The sequence below is a fragment of the Falco rusticolus genome, chromosome 5 (genome assembly GCF_015220075.1).
Source record: "Falco rusticolus isolate bFalRus1 chromosome 5, bFalRus1.pri, whole genome shotgun sequence".
Taxonomy (NCBI): Eukaryota; Metazoa; Chordata; class Aves; order Falconiformes; family Falconidae; genus Falco; species Falco rusticolus.
The window spans coordinates 28473515-28499693 of record NC_051191.1 but is presented as its reverse complement, the minus strand read 5'-3'; the positions used below and the strand labels follow the sequence as shown (position 1 = coordinate 28499693).

Here is a 26179-nt window from a genome sequence, read left to right as displayed (position 1 = left end):
CGGCTATCACCCCTCTGCCTTTGCAAAATTCACCCCTGCACCCCACTCTGCTGCACCCTGCCCTGCCCTGCCTGCCCGACCAATGTGCTACGGACTCGCCAGGGTGCGGGAGGCCGGGCTGCGGGCAGCCAGGCCCAGGCCCGGGACGCCAGGCCGCTGAGGGGGCTCGCTGCGGGCCTGGCACCCTCACCAGCGCTGCAAGTGCAGGGGAAGGTCTGCAATCCGAACGCCTCCTCCATTCTCTCTTGTAACGGACCACAGCGCCTCATCCCAGCCCGCAGCTCCCTGCGAAGGGCGGGGGCTTCCCTCCCAGTGCCTTACTGGTGCGCACTGGGCGGAGCGGGAGGGAGGCGGGGGCAGAGGCGTGCTGCCGGCCGCCCGCCGCCAGGGGGCGCTACAGCGGCGACGCTGCCGCAGCGCGCTCGGCGCCCATTGGCCGAGCCAGGCGCGCGGGCGGCAGTGCGCAGGCGCGGCCGCGCCCAGGGGTTGCGCTTCCCGGCTGCCTCAGCGGCCGGCTCATGGCGGCGGCGCCGTGACGGGTGAGCGGTGAGCGGCGGGCCCCGGCCGGCCCTGTCTGCCCGGGGAGGCCGCACCGGGCTCCGGGGGGCGGGGGAAGCAGGCAGGGGGGAGCGGGGGGCCGGCGGCTGTCCCCTCTCAGCGGCCTCGGCCGTGCGGCTGCCCCCCTCGGAGGGGTCTAGGCGGGTGCGAGGGGGGGGGGGGTCGGTCGGTCGGTCGGTCGGTCGGTCGGTCACGGCCCCTCAGTCCCGGCTGCGTCCCAGGTCGCGGGCCCCGCCGACCGCGTGGGGACGGGGATAGCAGCCCACGCTTGCTGCCGGTGCGGTGACAGGCCCTTTGCTCTGCTCCCTTCGGCCCCCCGGCTGTGGTGCGCCCCGGCCCCTGTCGGCGCTGGGCACAAAGTCCCTTTCCCGCCATGGCAGCAGCCTCCCCGCATCCATACGCGTAGCATAACGTACCCCAAGTGCATCGTGTCTCCCTCAGGATAGCAGCATTCCTACTGCGTAAACTTAACTGCCCTGTGGCAGGTGGGATTTCTTGTAGTGCCCTGTCCTCATCCTGTTCCCGTATGCACTATAATGTTCTCCTATATGTTTAATAATGTCCAATGAGTGTAACCTCCTCCGTTTTCCTGTGGTGAACTCTCTTCTGCTGAGCCTCAGTTGTTCATATTCCCCTTCAGGATTAATTGTTGCGTTTTTTAAAAAAAAATTTTGCTGAGCTTGCCACCTTTTGGAGTTGTAATACAGTTGTTCTCTGCTGCATCTGAGACTTTTTCCACAGGTTTAAATGTGTGTAAGTTATATCTGTAGCAAGACTCATTTCCTGTATGTTGAATATGTTGGGCAGGTTCCTTCAAATATATGTATGTATCTGTCAGATCTGTGGGATCAAAATCTTGCTGATGAGTCTGTAAGATTTCACTGCAGACTGTTAATCAGTCGTGTTTGAGCCTGCAGTAAGTTAAGTAGTTACAGTTTTGGGGTGAAAATACTGTAATTCAAGGCTATCAGAATGTAAATAATGAGCTCATGGGTTGTTCCACTGGTGATTGAGCTCTCATTGCATTCAAATTTTGTTTTCTTCTGTTCAGGTGAGATGCAATATCAAAGTGATGCATTTCATGTCATGTTACTGAGGTTGTTACCTAGCTAACTTTGTGTGTGTGTGTGTGTTGCATGTACATGCGTATATAAGTTCTGTGTATTTGTATTTTAAATGTTGTGGAAATTGTTACTTAATAATACTCTGGCAAGTTTATTTACTCTAAGAAGGCTATTCCTTTACAGTGATGCAAAAAATAGGAAGATTTAATAAGATGACTGGAATGTTGACATGTTTGTGTGGATAGTTTTTAAGCTCAGAAGAGACAACAATTCCTTTGTGTTTGATTCAGAAATTTTGAGGCTTGTGTGATACATAACATTGAATTTCTTTGTGAACCTCAAAATACCAGTGTGGATTAAGCGTAACCTTTTCAAAGCATGAAATCAAAGATTGATATCTAACGCTACAGACATAATTTTAGGAACTTTCCAGCACTTGTTGACACTTGAACAGTATTCATCACCTTTCAAAAATCCCTTTTATACAGCCTTACTCTAGTTATGTGTATCTGTTACTAGCCAGAAAAACATTTTTACTTTGAATTTTCTCTGACTTTGAAAAAAAGCTGTATAAAAATATGGTGTAGTAACATATGCAGACTAGTAGCAAACAAGCCCTGAACATAGATTTGTTATGTCATATGGATTTTTCCTTTTGTCTTTCAGTTTTAAATTGAAGACAAAATGTCACTTTACGACGACCTGGGAGTTGAGACCAGCGATTCTAAAACAGAAGGCTGGTCCAAAAATTTCAAACTACTACAGTCTCAACTGCAGGTGAAGAAAGCAGCTCTCACACAAGCAAAGGTACAGTCCCTTTCTATTTTTGCTTTCTATTGTTCAAACTTATTTTGTGTTCAGAGCGTTGAGGAAAGCTTGTGACCTTTTAGAATACCAATTTGGGGGAATTTTGCTGGTATTTGTCTATGACTTCGTAGCGAGGAACCTAGCAGAACTGAGGGTGGGGGTAAAGGCAAGGTGCGTGTTTCTTGTAGTCTGTTAGAGGGAGCGTCAGGTCTTTTAAGTAGCAGAATTAAAAGCTGATCTTCACATGTAACTTTAAAGAGAATGAGATTAAGCTTTTCTTCTTTTTTTCTGTTTTGTTTTGTTGGGGTTTTTTGTGTAAGTAAGGGTCATACATACTGTAATAGTTGGCAGTACCAGCTGTTGGGCATTTTGCATCAGTTGTTATTTACATGTTTGCATTGTTTTATGCTTGCTATTTAAAAGGCTTTTGGTGCTAAAGTACAAATTGTTGTGCATTAGAAATTTTTGCAGAAAGTATTTCCAGTATATATAAAAGGAGGAGTAGTGCAGGCTGATTCTTTGAGCTTAAACTGTGACAGAGCCATTTTCCCTTTTCATTGCTACAGAATTTCACCCTTTTTCTTTAAGCACTGTTGATATTTTGGTTCAAGCAGGATACGTGTTCTTTGTGGGTGGTGTGTAGGTTCTACAGTGAGACTAATTAAAAAAGTAGTAGTAGCATAGATACTGAATACTTCAGTAGACACAGCATTTTTTCACTGGAATTACTCCTGGTTTATGCTGCTAAAATTGAGGGCAGGATTTAGTGGATAATTGGAACAACCTTCGTAAATGAAAGTAACTGACTACTGTCTTAGATATATTCTCTGTCTATGTAACTGATAGGCAGTGTATGCATAGACCAATAGAAGAATACAATAGGATTAGAAAACTCAAGAGTTCAGAATAGATTAATGTATTTTATCACTTGATAAAATATGAAGACCAGTAGATCTTTGGGATAAGTCTGAGCCCCTTTTTAAAAAAAAAACAAACCTGCTCAGTTCACTCTCATCTGAAGAGATCATCTGCATTTTTAATATGTTTCTGGTCCTAATCCTAACTTACCACAATTTGTTCTAGTGCTGCATGCACAAACAAAGTCTGATCTCACTAGCTTATAAAGAGGAAGGTAGGCACTGGTTTCACTGAAACGTTCTTTGAAATACCACATCAGATCTGTATTTGGGTAGCAGCTCTTTAACCATAGTTGCTAAGCATCTGTCTTGGAACCAAGCGGCTTTTGCCACCACTAAATCTTGACATAAACTTGATTATCCACATCAAGGTTCATTAGAAATGTTAAGAATTGTTGTGTGTTGATAAACCGAAGGGTAATGATATATTGAGCTTTGCACAGTGAAGAATTTGATACAGTGGTTTTCATCCTTTAAAAAAAAAGAGGCACCAACTGCAAGTATATAAAACAATCTGCCTTTTAGGAAACTTTTGTTACCTTCTTTAGACATTTTGTGTTTTGGTGATTTTTCAGAGTCAGAGAACAAAACAAACAACAGTCCTTGCTCCAGTGATTGACCTGAAACGAGGGAGCTCTTCTGATGAGAGGCAGATTGTGGACACACCACCTCATGTAGCAGCTGGGTTAAAGGTAAAACCAAGGCAGCTATGAAGTCCAGCTCTTTACAGATGTTTTGGAATTGGAATTCTTTGACTGTAGCCTGTTTGGTGTTTTTGTCCTCATCTTTCCTAGTGGTCAGAGAAGTGATCATTTTCTGAAATTGATTTCCTCTGCTTAGAGGTTCTTTAATTAATGAATGTTTCAACTTTATACAGGCTTCCATGTGATACAACATGGAATTACCAAGGCTAATGTGCAGTTAAAATAAAACAGTCTTCCTAGCATGTTTCTCCTGGACAGTTTCAAAGTATTTTGCAAGACAGCAGTTTGGTCAGGCAAATAATGAATGTAATTGTCATCACACCACTGTTGGAACTGGACCTGTATAACAAAAGTAAAAGAAAAGCCACTAACCTTTTAAAATTGATTTCTCATTGTAAGGAATAAAAAGAAACTTTCTCCCTGAAACTTTTCCAGAGGTAATGGTTCTGAAATGGTTCTTTCACATGAGAGAAGAGTATGTGTACCTCTGTTGGTATTCTATTAATAGCAGATGTTGAAAAAGACTGCTGAGATTGTGTGGGAGAAACCTTGCAGATGGTTGCAACAGCAGCGTGCCATAATAGTTCTAATAATGATTTCATGGGTTTTGAAAAATTCTTGTGCCTACTGATTTGTTACTTTGTATTTGGCAGAGGAGTGGGTGGAAGGGATGCTTTCTTCCTGGAAAAACTGGATATAGTGAGAGACTGGGTGAAATACTAGTTTTAAGTAAAGCAAAGATTTCTTCTGGCACCAGTGTGATTAGGATATTACCTGCCATTAGAGAAGTCAGGAACTGAGATTTGTGTTCTTGAGAGTGAGAAGGAAGTGTTAAATTCTTGGTTTCCAACTGGATGGTGTTTTCAAATCTCAGCTGAAAAAACTCCTTATTCTTTTTTAGGATCCTGTACCTAGTGGTTTCTCTGCAGGAGATGTGTTGATTCCTTTGGCAGATGAGTATGATCCCATGTTCCCAAATGACTATGAAAAAGTGGTAAAACGTCAAAGAGAGGAACGACAGAGGCAGCGTGAGCTGGAGAGGCAAAAGGAGATTGAAGAAAGAGAAAAGTAAGGCTTTCATTTAAAGTCGTGGTGTAATGACGATTATATGGAGAATGGGTACATCAGTTTTAGTTTTATTCCTCTAAACAGTTTCAGTGAAACCTTTAAAGGTTTTGTGAGGAATACTGTATGCTTCTATAGAAACAAGTGCAGTGTTTTAATGCTCTTGCTAGATTACTTAACAGTGCAAAATTTACAAGATTTATCATGTTTACAGCCTCTTTGGCTGAAATACATGGGTCAAGGTTTTCTATGTGTGCTTTATTTCAATAGTAGCAGCAATGTTTGGGTACTTCATGCATCGTTATCAGACTTTGATCATGCAAGTATTTTAGAGTATTTCTTGTCAGTATAATTGACAACAGAAATACTTTTCAACACTCAGTGATAAACCATCCTTTCTGCTTTTAAATACTACAAACTGATATATGAATGCATTCAGGTTTTAAAGATGTAGTTAGTACAGCGTTTGAGAGGCATAGTTGCATTTTCTTTTTTGGTATTCTGCATTCAGTTTAAGTAAGTTAATTGTGTATTTATTACTCTTTTGTCTCTGGACAAAAGAAAATATGACTTACTTTTAATTACCTTAATGCTCTTTCCCTGGAGTAAGAGGTCTCTTTAATCATATTAAAGAAATTGAATGCAGATTCAGTGTCGTGTTGAAGTAGGTGGTAAAATGTCTGTTAGGCAGGCAGTAAGATTAATTTGCTTATTTTAAATGAAATTAAAAAGCCATCTTTGTTATGGTATAAATCACGTAAAGTCTGTGGAATTACAAGAGGGGTGTTCCGTTGCCCTGTTTAGATTGTGGAAACTGTGGAGTTTTCTGTCTTCTCCCAGTTATATCTTCATTGTTCTGGTGGAGGAGGAATGCCTGAGGCACTGTCATACTAGCATGCAAGATCTCAGAAATCTGGGCTGTCATTTCCACAGCTTCAGTGCTGATTGCTATTTAGTCATGCTTGTACTTGTGTGTGGGCCAGGAGGGTAGTCTTTACATAGGACGTTAGAGAGAGGAAGTGAAAAATACATTATGCATTCTGATTTAAGGTTGGGGAAACAATCTCGGCCAAACCTGCATCACATGTATGCTTTGTGATAACCGGGGTGTTTGAACAGAGTGTGCATTTGTTTTAAATTTGCAGTCTAGAGATTCAGAAACTTTGTCTGGTTCCATAGCAGTGCTGTTCTTAGCATCCTGTAGCACAGTTTTGATGGCTGTGCTGGGAATGAGATCTGATTTATGCCCCAAGCTGTGCTCTTAATTTTGGGGGAAAAATACTTTTCCTTTTTTAAGGTATTAAAATTAGTAGTCTCATGATCACAGTAAGTAACAGTTGAAGTGCCAACAATTCTTGAAGCATTTCCCACCTAATGTTAAAAGTTTTAATAGGCTTGCCTGACTATTATTTTAATCGCCAAGCTAGCTTCTTAGTACTCTGATGTTTAAGCATGATGACTTACTGGGTTTTTTAATTGACTGAGTAAGTGATATTGCTCTGAATTGCCTGTGATAGGGAATTTAAAAGAGATTCTGTTCAAAGCAGGGTGATTAATTAATGTGTCTGTTACCTTGCTTTCTGTTCTATCCAACACCTCTTCCATTGTAGTCATTCAGTCACAGTAGTCAGTTTGGACTATATTTATTCAGACCATTCCTCATTTCCATATGTTCTTGGCTGACTTGCAAGTGGAAAGTGATCTTCCTTCGGATCTATCTTACATTTCACAAAAAATTCTCTGAGGATAAAAGCAAAGAAATAAAAACCAGAGATGTTTACTTACACCTTTATGGAAAACATTATAAAGTGCCTATTAGAGTGTAGCAGTGTATTTCACGCTCCAAAGGTGGTGCCACAAATTAAAGCAGAAAGTTAATTTTGTTTTCTTATCCTAACTTACTGTGCCTCCTAGAAGACGTAAAGACAGACATGAGGCCAGTGGGTTTTCAAGAAGGCCAGATCCAGATTCTGATGAAGATGAAGATTATGAAAGGGAGAGACGAAAAAGAAGTAAGAGATCTGTTTGTTTTTGGTGGGGAAAGAGGAGAAAAATGTGGGGCGGGGGGAAATCACAATCCTGTTTCTGTTTCATGGATTCTGTGTTTCTCTGTCCTCAGCAGAGTAGTGTTATTTCTAAGCCTTTAGAATAAACCTAGCATTTTACTACACCATAACTGTTGTAATGCAGAAAACTGTTCTTTCCTTGAGGGCAGATGGCAGCTAAATCATTTGTGGAAAGACCTCTTTTTACATAAGTTTGTAGATATCTGTTTTAAGTTTCTGCATGGTGTAGGTTCCAGAAAAGGGGTGAAGTGTGAGATAAAAATCAGGCTGTGAGAATCACTCTTTAGTTTTCACTGTTAAAGCTTAGCTTTCCTGCATTTGTTATTTGAATGTCCTTAGAATTAGTTGGGAGATGTGGATCTGGATGATGAGATAATGTCTTTTCATAAACAAAACTAAACTTTGCTCTCTTTCAGCAACAAAGTTACAATAAATAATTTAGCTCTGTTGTTATTTAAAAAAAAAATTCTGACAGGGGACATTTGAAATACTTGCTCTGCCTTAGAAGTTTGGGACTATATTAGAATATTGCTCATTAAAATATGGAAGAGGCTTTGTACTTCACTGCTTTGAAAGTGTACGTAATCTTGAACAGAATCTTTTCCTCATTTGGTTTGATTGAGCAGTTTGAGAACGGAAGGTTTGTTTCACTGTAGTCTTGAATTCTGAAATCCTGTGAAATATGTTTATGATAGAAACAATATGTAGCACAGCATTGCAGTTTGATGATTTCTCCCTTAATGGGCTTTTCATCCATTTCTAGTCCACCACTGTTGAAACTTCTCAGCCTGCTCTCCTGTTATTTTTCAGTTGATAGAGATGTATTTAAGAATCGGCTGGTAAGGAGCCAGCAGCTGTGTTAAGATTCAGCGAAGCTGTATCGAGCAGCAGAACCTAATCATACAAATGTGTTGTCTTCCATTTTGCCCATAGGTATGGGAGGAGCTGCCATTGCACCACCCACTTCTCTTGTTGAGAAGGACAAAGAACGTAAGTATGCCAAAACCCTGTTCTCTAAAACCTAGCAGTGGTGTTTATTTCTCACTCAACTTTCTATTCAGTTAACCCCTCCTGCTGTTCTTCCCATATGATTCTTTGTGGCAGAAAACTTTGTGCTAGTTCTTTGCTGATGGGGGAAGCTGTGGGGAAGCTGCAGTACTGCTGTGTCTCATGTCCCTGCTCGGAGGGGTTCTTTCTGTATGGCTAGAGAAGTGGTTTGCCAGACTGGCCTGTTACCATCATGTTCAGATACTCATCGCTGAAGTGAAAGAGCTGCTGCAGGCAGGTTTCTCTGGGTGAACTAGAAACCTCCACAGCACAGAGAGGGAATTTTCCCATTACCTTTTGCTTTAGAAGGTACTTTATAAAGATCTTTTCTGAAGGGATTACGTGCTACAGACAGAATTTTCTAGATTTTTGAGGAATGGTACTTGCTTAAGAGGTGTGTATGTAGTAGGGCTTCCTGCAGTGAAGGTAGCTTGTAGGCTGTCCACTAGATGGCACAATTTTGCCATCAGACCAAAACTGTTCCCTTTTTTTTTTTGCATGTCTAATTGTCTTACGTTTTTAAATTAATGAACAGTATGTTGTATATTTAAAAAATAATAAGAAAAAAGAATCACACACAAATTTTTCTTTAGGAGTCCTGATTTTATTTATGAAAATATTAACATAAAAACAAAAGTAAAGCTAGGCAGAGTAAGTGAATGATATAATAGTGAAAGCATTTGAAGTGTGTAAACATTGAAAACAGAAGGAGATTGTTTTGAGTAAATAAGAGTAACTGAGCAGTGTCAAGACAAAGTAAATATAGGCTGGATATGGTAGAAATATCCTGAGGGGGAAGCTTTCAAAATGTGACTTGATCTCACAAGGAAACCTTTGTACAGCTTGTTATTTGATGCTCAAAGCTGGACTGGAAAAACCTGAGAAAACATTGCTGTAGCAGAAGTTCCATAGTCCGGTCCATCTGCTGCTTAAATAGGGATTTTATTTTCCTCGTACAACTTCCTCAAACTTCACATCTGATGCTTTATTTGGTAAGATACAAGTTCTAGTTCACAAGAAAATAATCTGAAATAAAGTCAGTCTGAAAGTCCCTAAGTACATTCAAAAGTGTGTTCTGCATATTCCCTGTAGTGTTCTGTAGGTGGGTTTTTTTTACATTTGGCCATTTGACTTGTCAATGGAAGGTAGTTTAAAGATCGAATCAGTACGATTGAGATACCTATATTCAGGGATGTATGTGTTCCCATCCCCCAGGAAAAGTTGCAGTTCAGAAATTGTCAGCGAGATCTCTTAAGATTGTATAAATACTTTGATATATTTATCTGTATTATATATTTGTATATTTACTTTGATATAAATGCTTTGAGTTGCATTCATTCTTTTTGATAGACTGATACCTCTTTTGTGTAAACATACAGTGTACTTTTCTTTACAGTCCTCAGGCCCCAAGCTGTGTGCATTGATGCATTTTTGTCTTAATTCTGCTCCTGATGAATGGGGCTATTAAGTTTGCTTGCTCTCTGTCTGGATAAACTCATTGTAATGCAGGTGGCCTCTTAATATTTATTTTCTCCATTTGATAAGAGGTTAATAAATGCATTGTAGACCAATGGATACAAACTTGTTCTGTATGCAACAAGGAAAATCCAGAATAACTCAGATCTGGTTTCTGAGGGAGAGCGGTAAGGGGATGTTAAAGCAGCCTGTGCAAAGGTAACATTCTTCTGATCTGGATTTATGTGGAAGAAGTTTTTTGTAGTTTTTTAGTATTAAAGCAGAAAAAAGTACAACTTGCCGATGAAGAGTTGTCTCTAAATGAGTTAGATTGAATGTATAGTACTCCAGTGTTCATAACAAGTAGATCGTTAGTGCAAAGTATTTTATTGAACCAGCCAGTGTCTCTGTTTTCTTCAGCTGTAGCATCATTTCCATTTGAAGAGGAGTCGAGACCTCGGGCACCGTCTTCCAAAGCAGCTATTCCTCCTCCAGTGTATGATGAGCCAGAAAGACCTCGTTCCCCCACGGGACCTAGCAACTCTTTCCTTGCTAACATGGGGTAAATGTTTGACTTCTGCACATTTTGTGGAAAAAGGCATTTGAAGGTGGTGGAAACCAGAAGTTAAAAGAGTTTGTCCGTAGGGAAGGCAGAACCCATCGCCTGTATGTGGTTAGTCTGAGTGCATATAGTCCTAACTGGCAGGATACAGAAAAAGTGATGGATTTACTCCATCAAGAGAAATGCATTTGAAGTGATTGCATTCAAGGCTGTGTAAGTGAGTAATGAAGCCACACTCCAGTATAAAGCATTTATGGCTTGTACAAGCCAAGCTAATGTAGTGTACAGGAAAAAACAGATGGCATGTTAATTCCTCTAGATTTCTTTTCCAGCTTTGTCTTAAATTTGCTATGTATCAGTGGGCAAATAATTTCAGCTCTGCTTTGTTTGTTCAAAAATTCAAAGCATATTTGCATGAATGTAGCAGCTGTGGCTGCGAATATGTCCATTTACTTTTCTGTCTTGGATTAGCATGCCCAACACAAGTGTGTAATACTTGTGTTACCACTGGGGCAACAAAGAGAAGTCAAATTTGTAGTTAAAAATAGCTTAGACACCTCATTTGCAGGGTGTAGTGGTTAGCTATGGTCTTCTTATCGATCACATTGGCTGTTTTGGGTATACAGCTTCAGTGTGGTCGAAATTGTATCCAGGATGAACACAGACACAAAACTGTAGTGTATTATATTGTTACACTGCATTTCTATTTTGAAGACAATTTTTGATGCAATTTCTTTGATAGAAAAGCTTTTTCTTTTTTTTTTCTCCATATGATCCAGAAAAAAAATAACCAAACTCAGTACTGTCGGACCAGTTTACGCATTGTTACCACCTCTCATTAGCAATACCCCAGGACCTTCACTTCACAGAAGGAAGTGCTAAAAATATGACCTAACCTGCCTTGCTTTGACCACACAGTGAACTACTTTTCATTCTGTGACTTAGTTTTCTAACCTTTCAGCATTATGTAGCCAGACTTTTTGGCCTTTTTAATGTGCCTTTGTACATTTCATGGCGTACGCTTAGAAAATAGTCATGTAGTCACTGATCCTGTATTTTCTGTGTAATCTCATGTGCCTGTTGATAAAATGGGGAGTGCCTAAGCACAGAATATATACTGTGGTTTAAACTAGTATACCATGGCATGGTTTTTGTGTTTTGACCTATCTAGCTATGGTCTCCAAAGAAATGTCAACATGTGTAGGTATATTTTGATTCTGAATACTCATTCAGTGGGAATTTCAAAACCTGTCAGTGGAGGTGCTTTTTGTAAGGTACTTATTAAAAAAGGTACATTTAAATAGCTTCAGGACTTTATTGCCACAACATTATTATGTTCTTGAAAATTCAGAAAGATGAGACATGTTTAAATTAATACTAAGGGTATCCAGATTTGTTACAGGAAGGGCTGTCAAAGCCATATACTCTGGAGCTTAGGCCAACTTGAAACTCATAGATAGTGGACTGTGATCTAATGTGGGAAGTTGATTGTTCCACATCCACCTTTTCTCTAAAGCTTTTGGTACAAGCCACTGGCAGAGATAAGAAACTGGGCTGAATAAACCTTCTTCTAGTCTGATTTTGATTTACTATCAGCACTCTGATCTAGTGAAAAATGTCACTGTTCATGGCAGAGGGGTTGGACTAGATGATCTTTAAATGTCCTTTCCAACCCAAGCCATTCTATAGAGTGTATGATGCTGACCTGCACTGGAAGTTGGGTTGTATTTGTAAAAATATAAACAATTTTGTTTAGTCAACTTTTCTGACAACTCTTCTATCTGTAATTCAAGGGTAACACTTTCCATGGGGTGCTGTGAAATTGCGAGGTTGTAAAGGTGTGTAGAAGCTTTTATGTTTTCAGTCTTTCTGTAATGACATTTTAGGAGGTAGAATATTTGAGCACTCAGGAGAAATGCAATGTTAATATTTTGTGTAAGAAACCTTTAGTAACTGATGCTTTTTCTCTTTGCAGGGGGACAGTAGCTCATAAAATCATGCAGAAGTATGGTTTCAGAGAGGGCCAGGGGCTAGGCAAGCATGAACAGGGGCTGAGCACAGCATTGTCAGTAGAGAAAACAAGCAAGAGGGGCGGCAAGATCATTGTTGGTGATTCTACAGAGAAAGGTAATTCTGTCCTGCGCCAGTAAGTTTGTGAGAAATGGTCAGGGAAAAATAATAGGTCAGGCTCAGTGAAAGCTCCTGGATTTTTTTGTTTACTATCTGTCCTTGCAGAAAACACTGAATCAGAGTTGGAAGAATGATTTATACCCCTTCTTGTGGATATTTTGCCTTTTTTTTATTTGTTTTTAAATGGTCCTCTTTTCTTTTTTTTCTTTAAGCTTATGTTCCCCTTCCTACATCAGTTGCCCTTCTTTAGTGTTTGGAAGCCTTTTTTGGAGGGGCGATCCTGCTCTGTTCCTGCTGGCTTTTTCCCCATCACGTACTTCAGATACTGTTCTCATTTCCCTGCTGTTGTCTGATCTACAGACAACATCTAGACTTACTAGAACAGCACCTCTCCCTGAGCACAGGTGTTGGAAGTCAGGAGATCTGACTGATAGGATTCTGATTTATTTCCCTCAAGGAAATAGTACATTGTCAGTGTTCTAGCTTAATTCACATTCTGCAGAAGTGATTTTTAAGCTTATTGTCTTGCCAAGTAGCTATGAGTTCTGACTGTTCCTGATCAATATGAAACTACATTTTGTGGCTTTTATTCCATCATTTGATAACAGTAAGATTCTGATAAAAGCCCCCACATAAGGTTTAAATGAACTTTAATCTTAAATTATTCCATGACTCACTGTTCTATCTTCATAGCAGAAACGGGCAAGAAAGCGGATTCTAATCCATTGACTGAGATACTGAAATGCCCAACTAAAGTGGTCTTGCTAAGGGTAAGTTGGGAGTAAGAGAACATGTCTTCGTGTTTGCAGCATACGTGCCTGGTTGAAAAGTTTAAACCTGTGTTCTTGTTACAATGACTGTACAGCTCAGATGGTTCTGGGCCGTACCTACATGGTGCTTTGTGTTGTGGAGAAAATACGTGTCCTCCTGAGATACGGGTTCTGACTGTAAATCAGCACTGCTTTAGATTATACAGTTATCTTGTCTTAGTACTAGGGAACAGTCTCCTCCTGTGGCTTTTGACTGGTAAACAAATATTCATGGTCACAGTTGCATGCATCTGTGATTTGTCTATATAATCATCTGTACACACTACATCCAGTGAGTTGGGTTTATTCTTTTAACTTTCAGAACATGGTAGGTGCTGGGGAGGTGGATGAAGATCTAGAAGTTGAAACTAAGGAGGAATGTGAGAAATATGGCAAGGTTGGGAAATGTGTCATCTTTGAGGTAAGAGATAATGTGTCTCTCTTTTTGACTGCTCTGAAAGCAAACTGGGCACTTCTCCCTCAACAACGGGCTTGTTGCTGCCTAAGAGAAGGGACGTAGATTAGAAGATCTTGCAGGGTCCTTTGCTGTGTTGTGATTCTGGATTTTCCATATCTGTAAGATATAAACTTTTAACATCAGAAATGGGGCAGAAATTCTCTGGGTATCGTGCTTTTGGAACAGTCTTATTTTTTTTTTATTGTGTTCTCTTCACTACCTCTGTGAAGAGCAGCAATTTAAAACAGTATTCTGCTACTGTTCTAATTACTTCTGGGTTTGGGTTGGGTGGGGTTTTTTTTGTTTCAGATTCCTGGTGCCCCTGATGATGAAGCTGTAAGAATATTTTTAGAGTTTGAACGGGTTGAATCTGCCATCAAAGGTAGGATATGGAATTGTGTCCTGTGAACCTCAGAGCTGACTTCTGTAGAGAGATGAAACAGTCTCACTGATCAGACTGTTTAGCTAAAGGAATGCCTATTTTACCGTATCGGTGCTTGCTGACCTGTTCTTGGTTTCAATTCCAGCTGTTGTGGATCTAAATGGGAGATACTTCGGAGGCAGAGTCGTGAAGGCTTGTTTCTACAACCTGGACAAGTTCAGAGTACTGGATCTGGCAGAGCAAGTTTGATTTTAAAAATCTAGCTCGAGGTGTCACTGTTTTGGCAATCAGGTTTTCAGCAGTAGGCTGGGAATAAAGGAGAAACGTAGCTTTCCTAGCAAACTGGAAACAAGCCTCATTGAATGGATTTTTCGCATTCGTTGTGACTTACATTTTTTTGTAATATAAAGCCCTTTGAAAGTAAGATTCACGTCTGTGTGTTTTTGAATTGCACAATTCTGCTTATTGCTCTGGGGATCCTGGTTTTTTTGAGCTTTCAGATGACTTTGTCCTTTTGAAAACCCACTGCTGAGATGATGCTTTGTCTGTATTCCTGCTTTCCTTGTTCTGGTGCTTCATCATGGACTCCCTGCACTGCATCCACAATAAGTGGGAAGCTCTGGAAAAGGACTATGTGCTATCATGCTTCTCTTCCCTGATGGCATCTCTCAGAGTTACAGCCATGCTTTTGTAAGTCCTCCGTGCCTGCACGCCGGTGTGATTTGGGGTCGTTGGACAGTTGACAGCTAGTTTATTCTCTCCTGACTCCAGGATAATGCTTTCTATGCCAGAATGGAGGCTGAAGTAACAAGGAATGAGTCTGTCTGTCTTCCCAAATCCAAAGAAAACACACGTTTAACCGAGGGAAATGGAAGGAGGAAAGAGTTTGAAATGCTTAGCCATTTGAAGCAGAGTGAGGGGACTGTTAGGAGCACTGTGCTGTCAGGCAGTCTGTGCTAGAAATAGCCAGGGTTAACTGTTTACAGGTCATTATTGAAATGCTATAGGTAGAACAGAAGGAAACTTGTTCTTCTATCTGGCCAACTATCATATTCTCACTTCTCTAACATCACACATACGTAACTAACTTTTGGTAAATTGATTCAAACCTGGCTTTTTCTCTGTATATATGTATTTCTGTATTTGAAGTCAAATAATGTCAAGGTTAGGCTTGTTTTTTGAGAAGGAGGGCTACTGGAAGTTTTCAGAGTAGGAGGTGATAGAAGAAAATTCTCATAAAGTCTGAAGAGTTGACAAACTAAACTACTAAACACTACAACTCTTTTTTTATTACTATTTTTTTAATCTCTAATCTGATGTAAAATAATACATGGCATTCTGCCTCTGATTTTGTATGCTTTTTGTTTGGGAACTGTGTGACAAAGTTGGCAAGAGGTGGCTATGCAATGATGGCAGTTGTCTCTGTGCGGCGTTGCACCTGGAATTGTGCAGGTATTAAAATGGAAGTGACCTCTGAGGGCACTTTAGCTGTTTGAAAGCTGATGCTGGATGTCTTTTTCTGGTTATACACATGTATTGGGGGGAGGGGGTATAGACCTGTAGTTGATCAACGCTGTGAATATCTCCAGTTATTGCCCTTTTATTAAGTTTTGGCTGCAGATCTATATGACAGACCCTTGGTCTTGTGTTTTGCTTATTTTGTCTGCTTGTGTTCCAACAACCTCTGTACAAACATTTGCCTGTAAAACAGAAAACAATTTTTAAAAAAATATTGTATTTTACCTGCTGTGTGTCAGCTTTCTTACTGTCCTCTCCTGTTGCACAAGGCCTTCCCACAGAGTCAGTCACTTCTACACCACGTGTGCTGCTGTTGGCAGTCGCTGTAACCCACCATTAGAAAAACCTCACTGCAGCAGAGGTGAAGAACCAGCCTGACTAATACTAAAACCACAGGACTTGGGGCAATAACAGGATCTAGATTGTTACCGGCTCTGCTGTTAGTTTTCTCTTTGACCTTGAGCAACACTTTAAGGCCTTTGCTACTATGTAGTAAAACAAAGAATTTAGCCTAATATGAATTAGCATAGATTTGCTTATAAGTCAAATAATCTGAGTGGCATGCTCTGGGAAGTTACAGTGGTAACAGTATTGAACTTAGCTTGAAATATGACTTGGCTTTAAACAACGTGATTTATTTATGGCTCTTATTTCAGCAAATACTTCTGTTCTGAGTGACTAGCTGTAACCATTTCCTGAGACACACAGATAATTTTTTTGTGTGTCATTTAACCAGCTGTTCTGCTATTTTCTCTATACCTGCTAATACCAGCTTCTGGGCTTTCAGTTTGAGTTGGAGGTTTTATATTTGCTGAGAATTGCTTTACTGAAAAATTTTGAACCATTTTGTTCTAAAAATCCTTATTATTGGTGAAGACTTACGAGTAAAGTTTACCACTGGAAATGTAGGGTAGAGGACTTGTTCATGTAGTGTGTTGTGTAGGAGATCCATGCCACGAATAAAGTATTTTTCTGTACTATGAAGTCACTAAGACAGCATAGGCACACCACCTCTAAAGTGTTAGCAGACCTGCATTGCCTTAGTTCCATCTCTGTGTGAGTATGTGCTTTGGTGGGTGCTGTGCGAATATTGTGCCGTTGGAGCCTGGTTTGTAAGCAGTTATCCTTTAGGCGCTGCCACAGTAAATGCAAACACATCCACAGATGCAGAAACCTGGAAAGGATCAGACATGCTGACCAAGGTCCTTAGTCAGACCTTACTTGTCACAGATAATGTAGTTAGTAGGAGGCATGTTTTTTGCAAATGCACATTCGTCCTGCATTGATGTGTTGGCTCAGGCTTTCTCAGGTATGGCTGTATCTTGTGTGCCTTTGAAAATTTGGTTCTGAATTTACTTCTCTGCTTCCTGCCTCCTCTGGAATGTTGTTGCTGACTTATTTCTATTTCTGGTAGTTTCTCAAATTACTTCTTATTTAACACCTCCAGATCTTCCTGCTTACACATCCCCCACCCCTGCCCTTCCATGATTCATCAGTTGCCCTCTCAACAGGCTCAGCAGCACTTAATTTGGTATTCTTCGTTGCAGCTACGAAGTTTTACTTGTTGATCTTTGAAAACTTGAAATTGTGTGCACACCTTTTTCTGTAAGGTGCGTACTTGTAGCTGTGGCCTGATGCAATAATATTTTTGTTCCTCTTTTCAAAAGTTCATGATTTTACAGAAAACTAAGAGGATGGTGGCCTCTTAAGATACATTTGCCTTATTGGCAGTACAGTATTGGTTATACCGCTTCAGATGAAGTGTTTGGTATTTTTTAGGCCTAATTTCCTAAAGTGAAGCTTTAATTCCATGTTTGAAGTACCAGTGTAAATACTGTGACTCTCTAATGGGCCGAGTAACAACCTCCTCTCAGGCTAAGTATGAACTGTTCCTTACTTCTGGGAATCTAGATTAAATGCCTGCTTAGGAGAGATTTGACAGTGTCCTGCAGCTAACAGCCAGCTGAGAGGGACGTGTAGGACGTGTCAGCCTGGAGCTGAATGAGGTGTCCCTGGTGCTTTTTCAGCCCTGAAGTCTTAAGAACAGGGATTTGCATACTGGCATAACTGCGATCTTGTTCTCTTCCTAATTTGTAACACTGTACGCTGTTTCAACAGTAGGGAAGTATTGACTTGTTTGCTTTTGTAATTGTTAAAACCCCAAGGTTTCATTCCTGAGTGGCAACAGCTATTTCAGAGCCCATCCATTTCCGTACATAGATTGTGATTTTATATTCTTATGTGTGCTCTTTGCACTTAACCTGTATTTCAGCTGTCAGTTTATCACTTGCCTACTCAGTGTCAGACTAAAGAAATCTGATGAGATGGAGCTCGCAGGGAACATCTTCGACATTACTATAGTCAAGATCCAAGCTTGCTTTGCCAATGTTACATGAAAATGAGAGTTGTTGCCCCAAAGAACTTGCTCTCTGAACAGCCATACGAAGAGGGAAGGAGGCAGCTACAAAAAGTGTCTTGCCCAAGGTCCTGCAGAAGGTTGACTGGGAAATTGGGATTACACCCGGTTACTGTGTACTTGCAACTACGCAACCAAAACTCACTTTCCTCGGGGAGCTGATTTTTGTTTTAGCAACAGAAGATGGTAAGTGCTCTTAGCCTTGCACTTTGGATTCTGAAGCGAATTCAGCTGGAGAAGATGCGATTTGTGTGCTGCAGTCTGTGTAAGCGCTTGCCTTTTGAGGTGCTTATCTGAAATCGGGCTCCTGTGGTAGGTTTGCCTGAGTGCATTGGTGTGCAGAAGCATGTGCATTGTAACCCTACGCAGTTATCATAAAGACAGAAGGAAAAAAATGGAAGGCTTCAAACAGGTTCTTAAGCCTCTTAAATCTTTCTTGCTCCACAAACATAAGTCAGGTGAGGGAGTACTTTCTGTCCTTACAGCACTTAGTGTAAGAGGCCCCGAGCAAGTCTCTGATTCATCCCGTCTTAAATTGAATTAAATCCCATGTTTGTGCCTGGGGTTGTTCTTCCCCAGGTGCAGGACTTGGCACTTCTCATTGAGCTTCGTGATGTTCCTGCCAGCTGATTTCTCCAGCCTGTCGAGGTCCCTCTGGGTGGCAGCACTACCCTCTGGGGTGTCAACCGCTCCTCCCAGATTGGTGTCGTCTGCAAACTTGATGAGGGCACACTCTGCCCCATCATCCAGATCATTAATGAAGATGTTAAACAAGACTGCACACAGTGTTGACCTTTGGAGTCCACCATTAGTTACTAGATTCCAGCTAGACTTTGTGCCACTGATCACCACCCTCTGGCACCAGCCATTCAGCCAGTTCTCAGTCTGCCTTGGTGTCTGCTTATCCAGCCTGTGCTCCAGCAGCTTCTGTATGAAGAGGATCTTATGGGAGACAAGGTTTGAAAGCCTTACGGAAGTCCATTGCTCTCCCGTTGTCTACCAGGCCAGTCATTTCATTGTAGAAGGTTATCAGGTTGGTCAGGCGTGACTTCCCCTTGGTGAATCCATGCTGACTACTCCTGATGATTTTCTTGTCCTTCGTGAAAACAGTTTCTAGGATTAGCTGTTTCAGAATCTTAGAAATGAATTAAAAATCTCTAAAAATTGGAAAAGAGCATGAGCATCCATACAGCTGAGGGCTGCTTACAGTTGCATCCAGCACTGATAATGCGTTCCTGGCTTGGCTACAAGACTAACCTTGTTCCCTTTCCCAATAAAGCAAGAACTGCTTGTGGTCATGGGGAACTTACTGTGTTGCTTACAAGCATTCTCTGTACCAGTAACTGCCGTACTATGTGGTGATGATTGACTCCTTAGGAGAATTCATGCCTTTAGGTGATGAGGCAGTTGTCCTTAAAAGGGAGCGGGGATGGATTGTGTTAGTGCACTGTCTGTTAATTTGCTGTCAGCTGAGCAGTGAGAGTGTACAGCCTGTCTGCAGCTCGAGGGTTTATTTGCTACTCTGGAAACTCCTGTGGTTTTTCAGGTGCTGTCTGGATTTCTAAACCTTACATTTGCATTTCTATATGGAAGGAGATGTCTCAAGAGAGACAGGCATTGTGGTGGGTTGTCACACCACTGCTTCTGGAACCACCCGCTGGCCAGACTCCAGCCACTGCTTGGGGGCAGTCAGCTCCCAGTTGGGGCTTCACCCCTGTGGCAGAGGAAAGAATTGAGCTTTTGTGAAATTCTGGATGTCAGCCAGGAGATTTGGCTTTCTGCTATGCTGAGCTGTGGAAGGGGTGGGTTTTTCATAGATGGGTTTGAGGGTAGCACCTGGGCTTGGGTGGTTTTTTGGTGTATCCTATAGGCAAGACTTCTAATAAAGAACTTCCCTCTTGCCCTGTGGTGCTGAAGATGTATTCTAGTTGAGGAGCAATCCCAGAGCCTTTATCATCCAATCAGTTTGGTTTATGTGAAACTTCACTATTTTTCTCATGTCCTTAGGGCCTGTGCTCTCCTTTGAAATCCCCCATGGACTTTCAGAAATGCGAGGCTTTGAGGTTAGTGCTAGGCTAATCCCTCGACCAGGAGGAGGCAGTGTGTTCCTCCGGGCTATGGTGGAGACTACAGGACAGCAGAAATACAGACTGGTCCTTTTATCTGCTCTGTGAATAGAGGTTCCTGCTGTCCAAGACAGCACTGGTTTCTCTTGAGTCCTGTACACCAGATCCAGGCCTTTTTGGGGAGAGCTTATCTTAAAACATGAATGTGCCATGTTTATATTGCCGGACCAATATTGCAAGCCCGGTTCTGTGTGACTGTGGAAGAGCAAAGCAGTTCCTGCAGAACGTTGCTCGCACACCACTGCTGACTTCCGGTTATGGCTGTAGAAGGGACTTTGGCGAAGCCCAGCGGGAGGAGGTCGGGCAGCTCCTGGCAGAAGGCACGATGCTCGGCGGTGTGTTTAATACGTGAACATCACCTCTGCCCTCTTTTGGCTCAGAACCACATTTCAGGCGGGTGGGTTTAGCTTAATGGAAAAATACACCTGCTTTTCCTTTTTCTGGTTGTCGGCTTGCTGCGGTGTTCTGAAGAGACAGCTGAGCTAAGGAAGTAGGCGTGCTGGTGCTCAGAGTAATGCGTGAGAGGTGTGTGGGTGTTTTGAGGTGTGGGTTGAATAACTGGTCTATGTGTGAGAGGAGGCAGATCTCGTGGGAAGGCCCTCATCGATGCCTCTTATGCACTTGCAGAGTGGGCTTGAGAATGAACCTTTTCCTCGGAGGAGTGCAGTGACATTTCATGCCTCATAGAGGATGATAGGATTTTTCAAGGATGCAAAACCTGACAATTACATGAGTTGGTTATAACGTCAGCCAGCTCCAGAGCCTACGGGCCTTAACCACTGGGCAGCTCTAGATGTAATCATACATATGTCTTGTGTCAGGAGCAACAAACGAGTAGCTGCTCCTTTCTCCTCACCAAAGGATCTGTGAAATCTGAAACTTTCTTTAAATGAGCACTTAGGTTGGTGAGATTGCCTTTCTCTCAGGTCAGTGGGTTAGATGTGGTGCCTGCCTTGAACGTCCAGGGTGATCTTACCTCCTATTTACTGCAAAAAAATCTTTTGTGTCACTTAAGATGCAACTCAGAAAATCAGTGGCAAGGAGGAGAAAATGCAGTAAAGTCTGCAGGACTTCGAACTGCTGGGAAAAAAGCTGGGCAAACCTAAAGTCTTCTGCTTTTATGTTGGAGAGAGAGAGAGGGATGACAAAGTCCCTGTCCATATGCCCGTGCTTGAGAGCTTACCCAGAACTGTGCAGTAGCAGACAATAAATACAAATGCTATCCTGTACTGAGCTGTGCTCCTTTAGCAATCTTGCTGTCCATGTTGGGTGGGGCTGGGTGTTGCTCCTGGCTTTCCGTACACAGGAGAAAGCCCACAGCTTTCCGTATCAGTAAGCAAAGTCCTCCCTGAGTGGGCGTAAGCTGGACGTTGAGGTGGAAAAGCTGCAATCGCAGTTAGTTGAAGAAGGGATAGCATCTATACTTCTGCAGATTTTTCCTCTCATAACTGCCTTCTCTGATTTCTGATCGCCACTGAGCTCATGATCGCAGCTATTTTCTTTCCCTCTTCTTTTTAGTATCAGGAGATAGAGAAATCCCAAAGCATGGGGATTCATGCTGCATTTTGCTCTTGTTAGTATAGAAATCTAAGAGCACAGCCATATGTCTGATGTCCAAGCAGCGTTCCCTCACCCTAAGCTTTCAGCCTGCGACACCACGCTGCCCTGCTTTGGCAGGCTTGACGGCTGGTGCTTGCCTGCCCATCTCCCAGCGCACACTCTCCAGCACCACAGTTGGTTTCTTTACAAGATAAAGCAGCTAATGCTGGGGATGGCTAAAGCAGGTGCTGGATATTTTGCAAGGATGCTTTAAGTGGCACATGCCTAAAGCCCAGGACACCCTCACCTGTATGGAAAACAGGATTTTTCCCAGGAAGATGACTAACCCTTTTCTTGCTTCTCTCCTGCTTCTAATTTCTCCTGAAGGAACAATGTGGGGTTTTTTTCCAAAGCAGTTTTTAAGCATCTTGCCACTTCATAGCCCTTGAGTTGTTTTTCCTCTCCCAATCTCTTAAGGCGTGATCTCTGGCCTCTGGTTGAGAGCTTGCAGCAAGTCAACAGCTCGGGAGTCCGCATGGTCCTGCCAAGACAAAGGTCTTCAACTCATCACAGATTTCTCCACCGTTTGCCGCAGGCAGAAAGCTGGGTAGCTTTTTTGGACTTCACTGCTTCAAACTTGTAAAACTTGTATAGCAACTGTGAACCAAAATTCAAATGACAGTAGCAAAACACATGAAGCTCCTCCAGCACCTGCTCCTCTCGTGAGGATGGGAAAAGAAAACTGGTGGGGTTTGTGTCATTTAAGGCACTTCAGGCAAGCGCTGGGTTTCTGTGATTGCAGCGATGCAGAGTTGTCACTGGGAGAGGGTATGGGCTGGAGCAATCCCCAATGACTTGTCTTTCTGTAGGAGGGGTGATGCCCTCACCCAGCAAAATTTAAAGACCTTTCCAGGGAAGTATCTATATGGCAACGAAGTGTACTTAAACCAGGGTTTAGGCGTTTGCTTCAAGCACAAATTCCAGAGGAAGCCCCAGGACCGTGCAGCCCACCCACCTCCCTGTACCGCACCAGTTAAAACTCTGCACGCCATCCCAGATAACACAATGCAATTGCTTCTGCAGATGCTCTCCCAGAAGTATCATGTTCACCTGCAAGGGCTCAGTTCTTCCAAGGAAGACAGGAATTTAGGGCTAATAAGGACATTAAGTCCTGAAAATACCATATGTGCTAGTCATGTATTTTCTCCCCCTTTCTTCACTTTTCTTTCTACCTGATCATTTCAAAGTGTTTTACTTGGGTTTATTTCAGTCTAGCAGGTTGCTTTATTCATGAGGAAAGCCTGATGATCTTTGGTTTTCCTGCTGTGTTTTTGCTGGCAAAGTTTGTGAAACATGAAAGCTTGGAAACCTGAGGCTACTAGCAGTTTTTATATTAACAAATAATGATGTTGGCATAATAAAATCAATGCATACATTGGGGTGGTTGTTTTCTGATTTTCTTTATTATTTTTTTTTAAGAAAAAGGCTTTAACGGCATGGCAAAGATTTGCCTGACCAAGCCTGGACTGTGTGAAACAGAATTGGTTATCTGTCACTCTGGATGCATCTGAAGAATGATGGAGATGTTTCTCCAAATGTGACATTTTCTCTTCAGTGCTAGGTGGTGGCAGTTCAAAGCCATGGAAATCGATGGAGAGAGGAGAAAGAGCTGCCTGCACAGGAAGAGCAAAATCACATTTAGAAACCAGTTGGAGCTGGCAGCTGCAGAAAAGCCACTAAGGTGTGTAGCTGACAGCGGGTGGTGCTGCTGCAGTAATTACTGCGTGCAGATCACCCCTGTGAAATGCTGTCCCTTTCCTTCTTTCTCTCCAAGCCCAAAAGATAATAACTGCGCAAAAAGGGAGACCAGGATCTGGAGCTGTGCAAGGGACCAAGAGTACCTGGTCCTAAGTCTTTGACCTGCATATCTCTAATCCAATCTTGCTGTAACACCTTTATAGATAACCTAATCTTTGTGATAGGAAGATGCCAGCTCTAATACCAGAGGTGAGCAAAAAGTAATCTGTCTAGGTCAGGCTGCAGGGTACTCGGTGTGCTCATTGTTCCCAGTCCCCAGGCATCTTAAGCCCCAATGACCTGGTTGTGCTGCCCACTCTCCCAGCAGAAACGGTATTGCCCTTGCTACCAAAAGGCCACAAGCCTCTCCGCAACTTTTCCGTCTGCTAAATTTGCAAGGCTGAAGCATCAGGCTGGTGATCAACACGTGGGGAGAGCTGGCCAGATGAAAAGGAGCTGGGTACCACGTGTCTCTGGCTGCTAGAGTGTGGGAGGATTAGCAAAGGCCTTGAAAACGCAGACATGGGCTGAAAAGAGAAGCCTCAGGGCTATAAACATCTCACTGATGGTCAACGACTGGTCACTGAAGTGCAACCTTGAGAGATTGGCTTAGGTGTCTAACAGCAGCAGCTCAGCAAGAAAACAGCTGAGCAGTGGGATAAGGGGCCTGATGCTGCCCAGGAAAGCAGCACCTTCAAGCAACCTGTAACCCAGGGGGTGAGGCTAAGAGCCTGTCTGAGCACTCAAAAGGACAAAACAGGATTACGCAAGCCAGATCGATCGTGTGTCCCATGACATACCCAGCGCCAGCAATTACAAGCACCCTCATCTTTCTTGGGTTTGTGCCACGCAAGCCATTCAAAATGTTATAAATATTTTAAATGAGCTGACTGCATTACCATTTGCTTGTAGAGTACAACCCTCGCAGTGAAGGAGATCCCTGTGACTGATTCTTGGGCTGAAACAACTGCGTGGCTCCAGCCAAGAACAGCACTGACACCCTTGTCTCACAGACTGCTGGCACCCATTATCTTGCTGTACCACTAACTGGAAAGGGAGGTCAGTTCAATACCAATTTCCTGGCTGGGCATCACTGATACGCAGATCCATTCCTCCCTGTATAGCTAAAGATGTCTCTGCTTCCTTAGGTCTGTGCAGAAATGCTGAGCAGCTTAGCTCGTCTCCAGTGCCCCTAGATGCAGAGGTGTGCACACCTACTGGTCCCATGCAAGGTGGGGAAGGCAAGTCTCCATCTGGCCCAAAGGGGGGTTTCTGGGGTTAAGGATGAAGCTGAGGACTGCAGTCACAGCATCTCAGCCAAACACAAGTTTTAAACCTGGGAGAAAGGTAAAAGGACTCTTTGATGGGTCAGTTCTAACTAAACAACCCCCCTAAAATATTAATGCTCATTAAATTTTGCTTTTGTTTCCTTCAGAGACAGCTTCCTACAGGACATGGCTGGGAAAGGTGCTGGCAAACATTGCGGCTCTGAGTGCCTCTCCCATGGAAACCAGCACTTGGGAAGATCTCAAGAAGCCATCTGGACCATCCCTCAGCCCCAGGGCAGGATTAATGCTGGCTAAGACTGTTTCCAACGTGTTTGCCCAACCTGTTCCAAAAACCTCAGGTGATGCTGAGCCACCCGCCACCCTCTATGACTGCACAGCCCAACATTTGTGCTCTGCCAAGAGGAGACATGTCCTCATTTCACCGTCCTAGACCACATTGTGTTTAGTTTAGTCTAAACCTAGTTTTGGGACCAGCTTGCTTCTCAGTGTTTTTCTTTTCTTCTTTTTATTAATTATTATTAGTGGTAGTACTTTTATGTTGTTCTTCTTAGACCCCAGACAGGAATGCTGGTGAACAGTGAGTAAGGGATGAAAATCCTAGTGCACTAGAAATCCCCAGACTATGTTTGAAGGCTTCCCTGTTTATTTAAACTGCCTGGCACCACTTAGATGCCTGAGGTGCCTTCTGTGGGTGAAAAACAATAGCATCTAATATAGAGAATGAGGCAACAAGATGTTCCAACTCCTGTGATGGCTTTGGCTGGAGCTTAGAAGAGTAGCTGGGTCCTGGGTGAATGGCCTTTATTTTGTCCATGGGATGCAGGGGAGAAGTAGGTGCTTCACTGCTGAACAGGCACCTCTTCAATCCCCAAGCACGCCTGGAGCACCAGGGCGCAGCCCTCCCTCCGCCTGCCTGCCCCAAGGCTGGGTGCTTGCCCGGGGGTTATTGAAGCCTTTGCCCTGTTTCATCCAAGGGGTGGCAAAGCCTCTCTGCCTCCCTGAAGCAGGGACCTTAGCAGGGACCTTAACCACCAGCCTCTGATACAGGACCTGATTGCACCTACGAGATGCTCTTACTGGGAAGTTTTGGAGCTGAACTGACAGTGTCCAGGAAAGATCAGTGTTGCAGAAAAAAAAAACCAACCAAGGAATTAGGCACCTTCCAAGCTATACAGGCACTGAGCAGGATGTTATGGATAGCAAATTTGGGCGAGAACGTCCAAACATGGATTTTGATGGACGTGACACCCAAGTTCATTACTGGGTCTAACCCTGAGCATATTGCGTTATGTTTCTTTTGCCAAGCCCTGGAATCATGTGCTAGAAATAATCTTCCAGAGATGAACTGCTGATCCGCATTAACAAAGGCAGGTGTAAGGTCCTCCACCTCTGTTGGAGCAACCCCGTGCACCAGCACAGGCTGGGGGTGACCTGCTGGGGGGCAGCTCTAAGGAGAAGGACCTGGGAGTGC

The 26179-nt window shown here is 42.8% G+C and overlaps 1 protein-coding gene across 4 annotated transcripts; it reads left to right on the top strand.

Annotated features, from left to right (window-relative positions):
• Nucleotides 1–468: 468 nt before the first annotated feature.
• Nucleotides 469–15765, top strand: RBM17 (RNA binding motif protein 17). 4 transcript variants are annotated; one of them, XM_037389169.1, is made up of 12 exons: nucleotides 469–539; nucleotides 2289–2429; nucleotides 3922–4038; nucleotides 4952–5118; nucleotides 7033–7127; nucleotides 8115–8171; nucleotides 10104–10245; nucleotides 12221–12372; nucleotides 13069–13145; nucleotides 13507–13605; nucleotides 13951–14023; nucleotides 14169–15765. In XM_037389169.1, exons 2-12 carry the CDS (start codon nucleotides 2307–2309, stop codon nucleotides 14270–14272), a joined length of 1206 nt encoding a protein of 401 aa, XP_037245066.1. In that variant the 5' UTR covers nucleotides 469–539; nucleotides 2289–2306; the 3' UTR covers nucleotides 14273–15765. The 4 variants fall into 4 exon arrangements, with proteins under 4 accessions (XP_037245066.1, XP_037245065.1, XP_037245060.1 ...); XM_037389168.1 differs by having other exon boundaries at nucleotides 7030–7127; nucleotides 13072–13145; XM_037389163.1 differs by having other exon boundaries at nucleotides 7030–7127.
• The last annotated feature ends 10414 nt before the right edge of the window (nucleotides 15766–26179 follow it).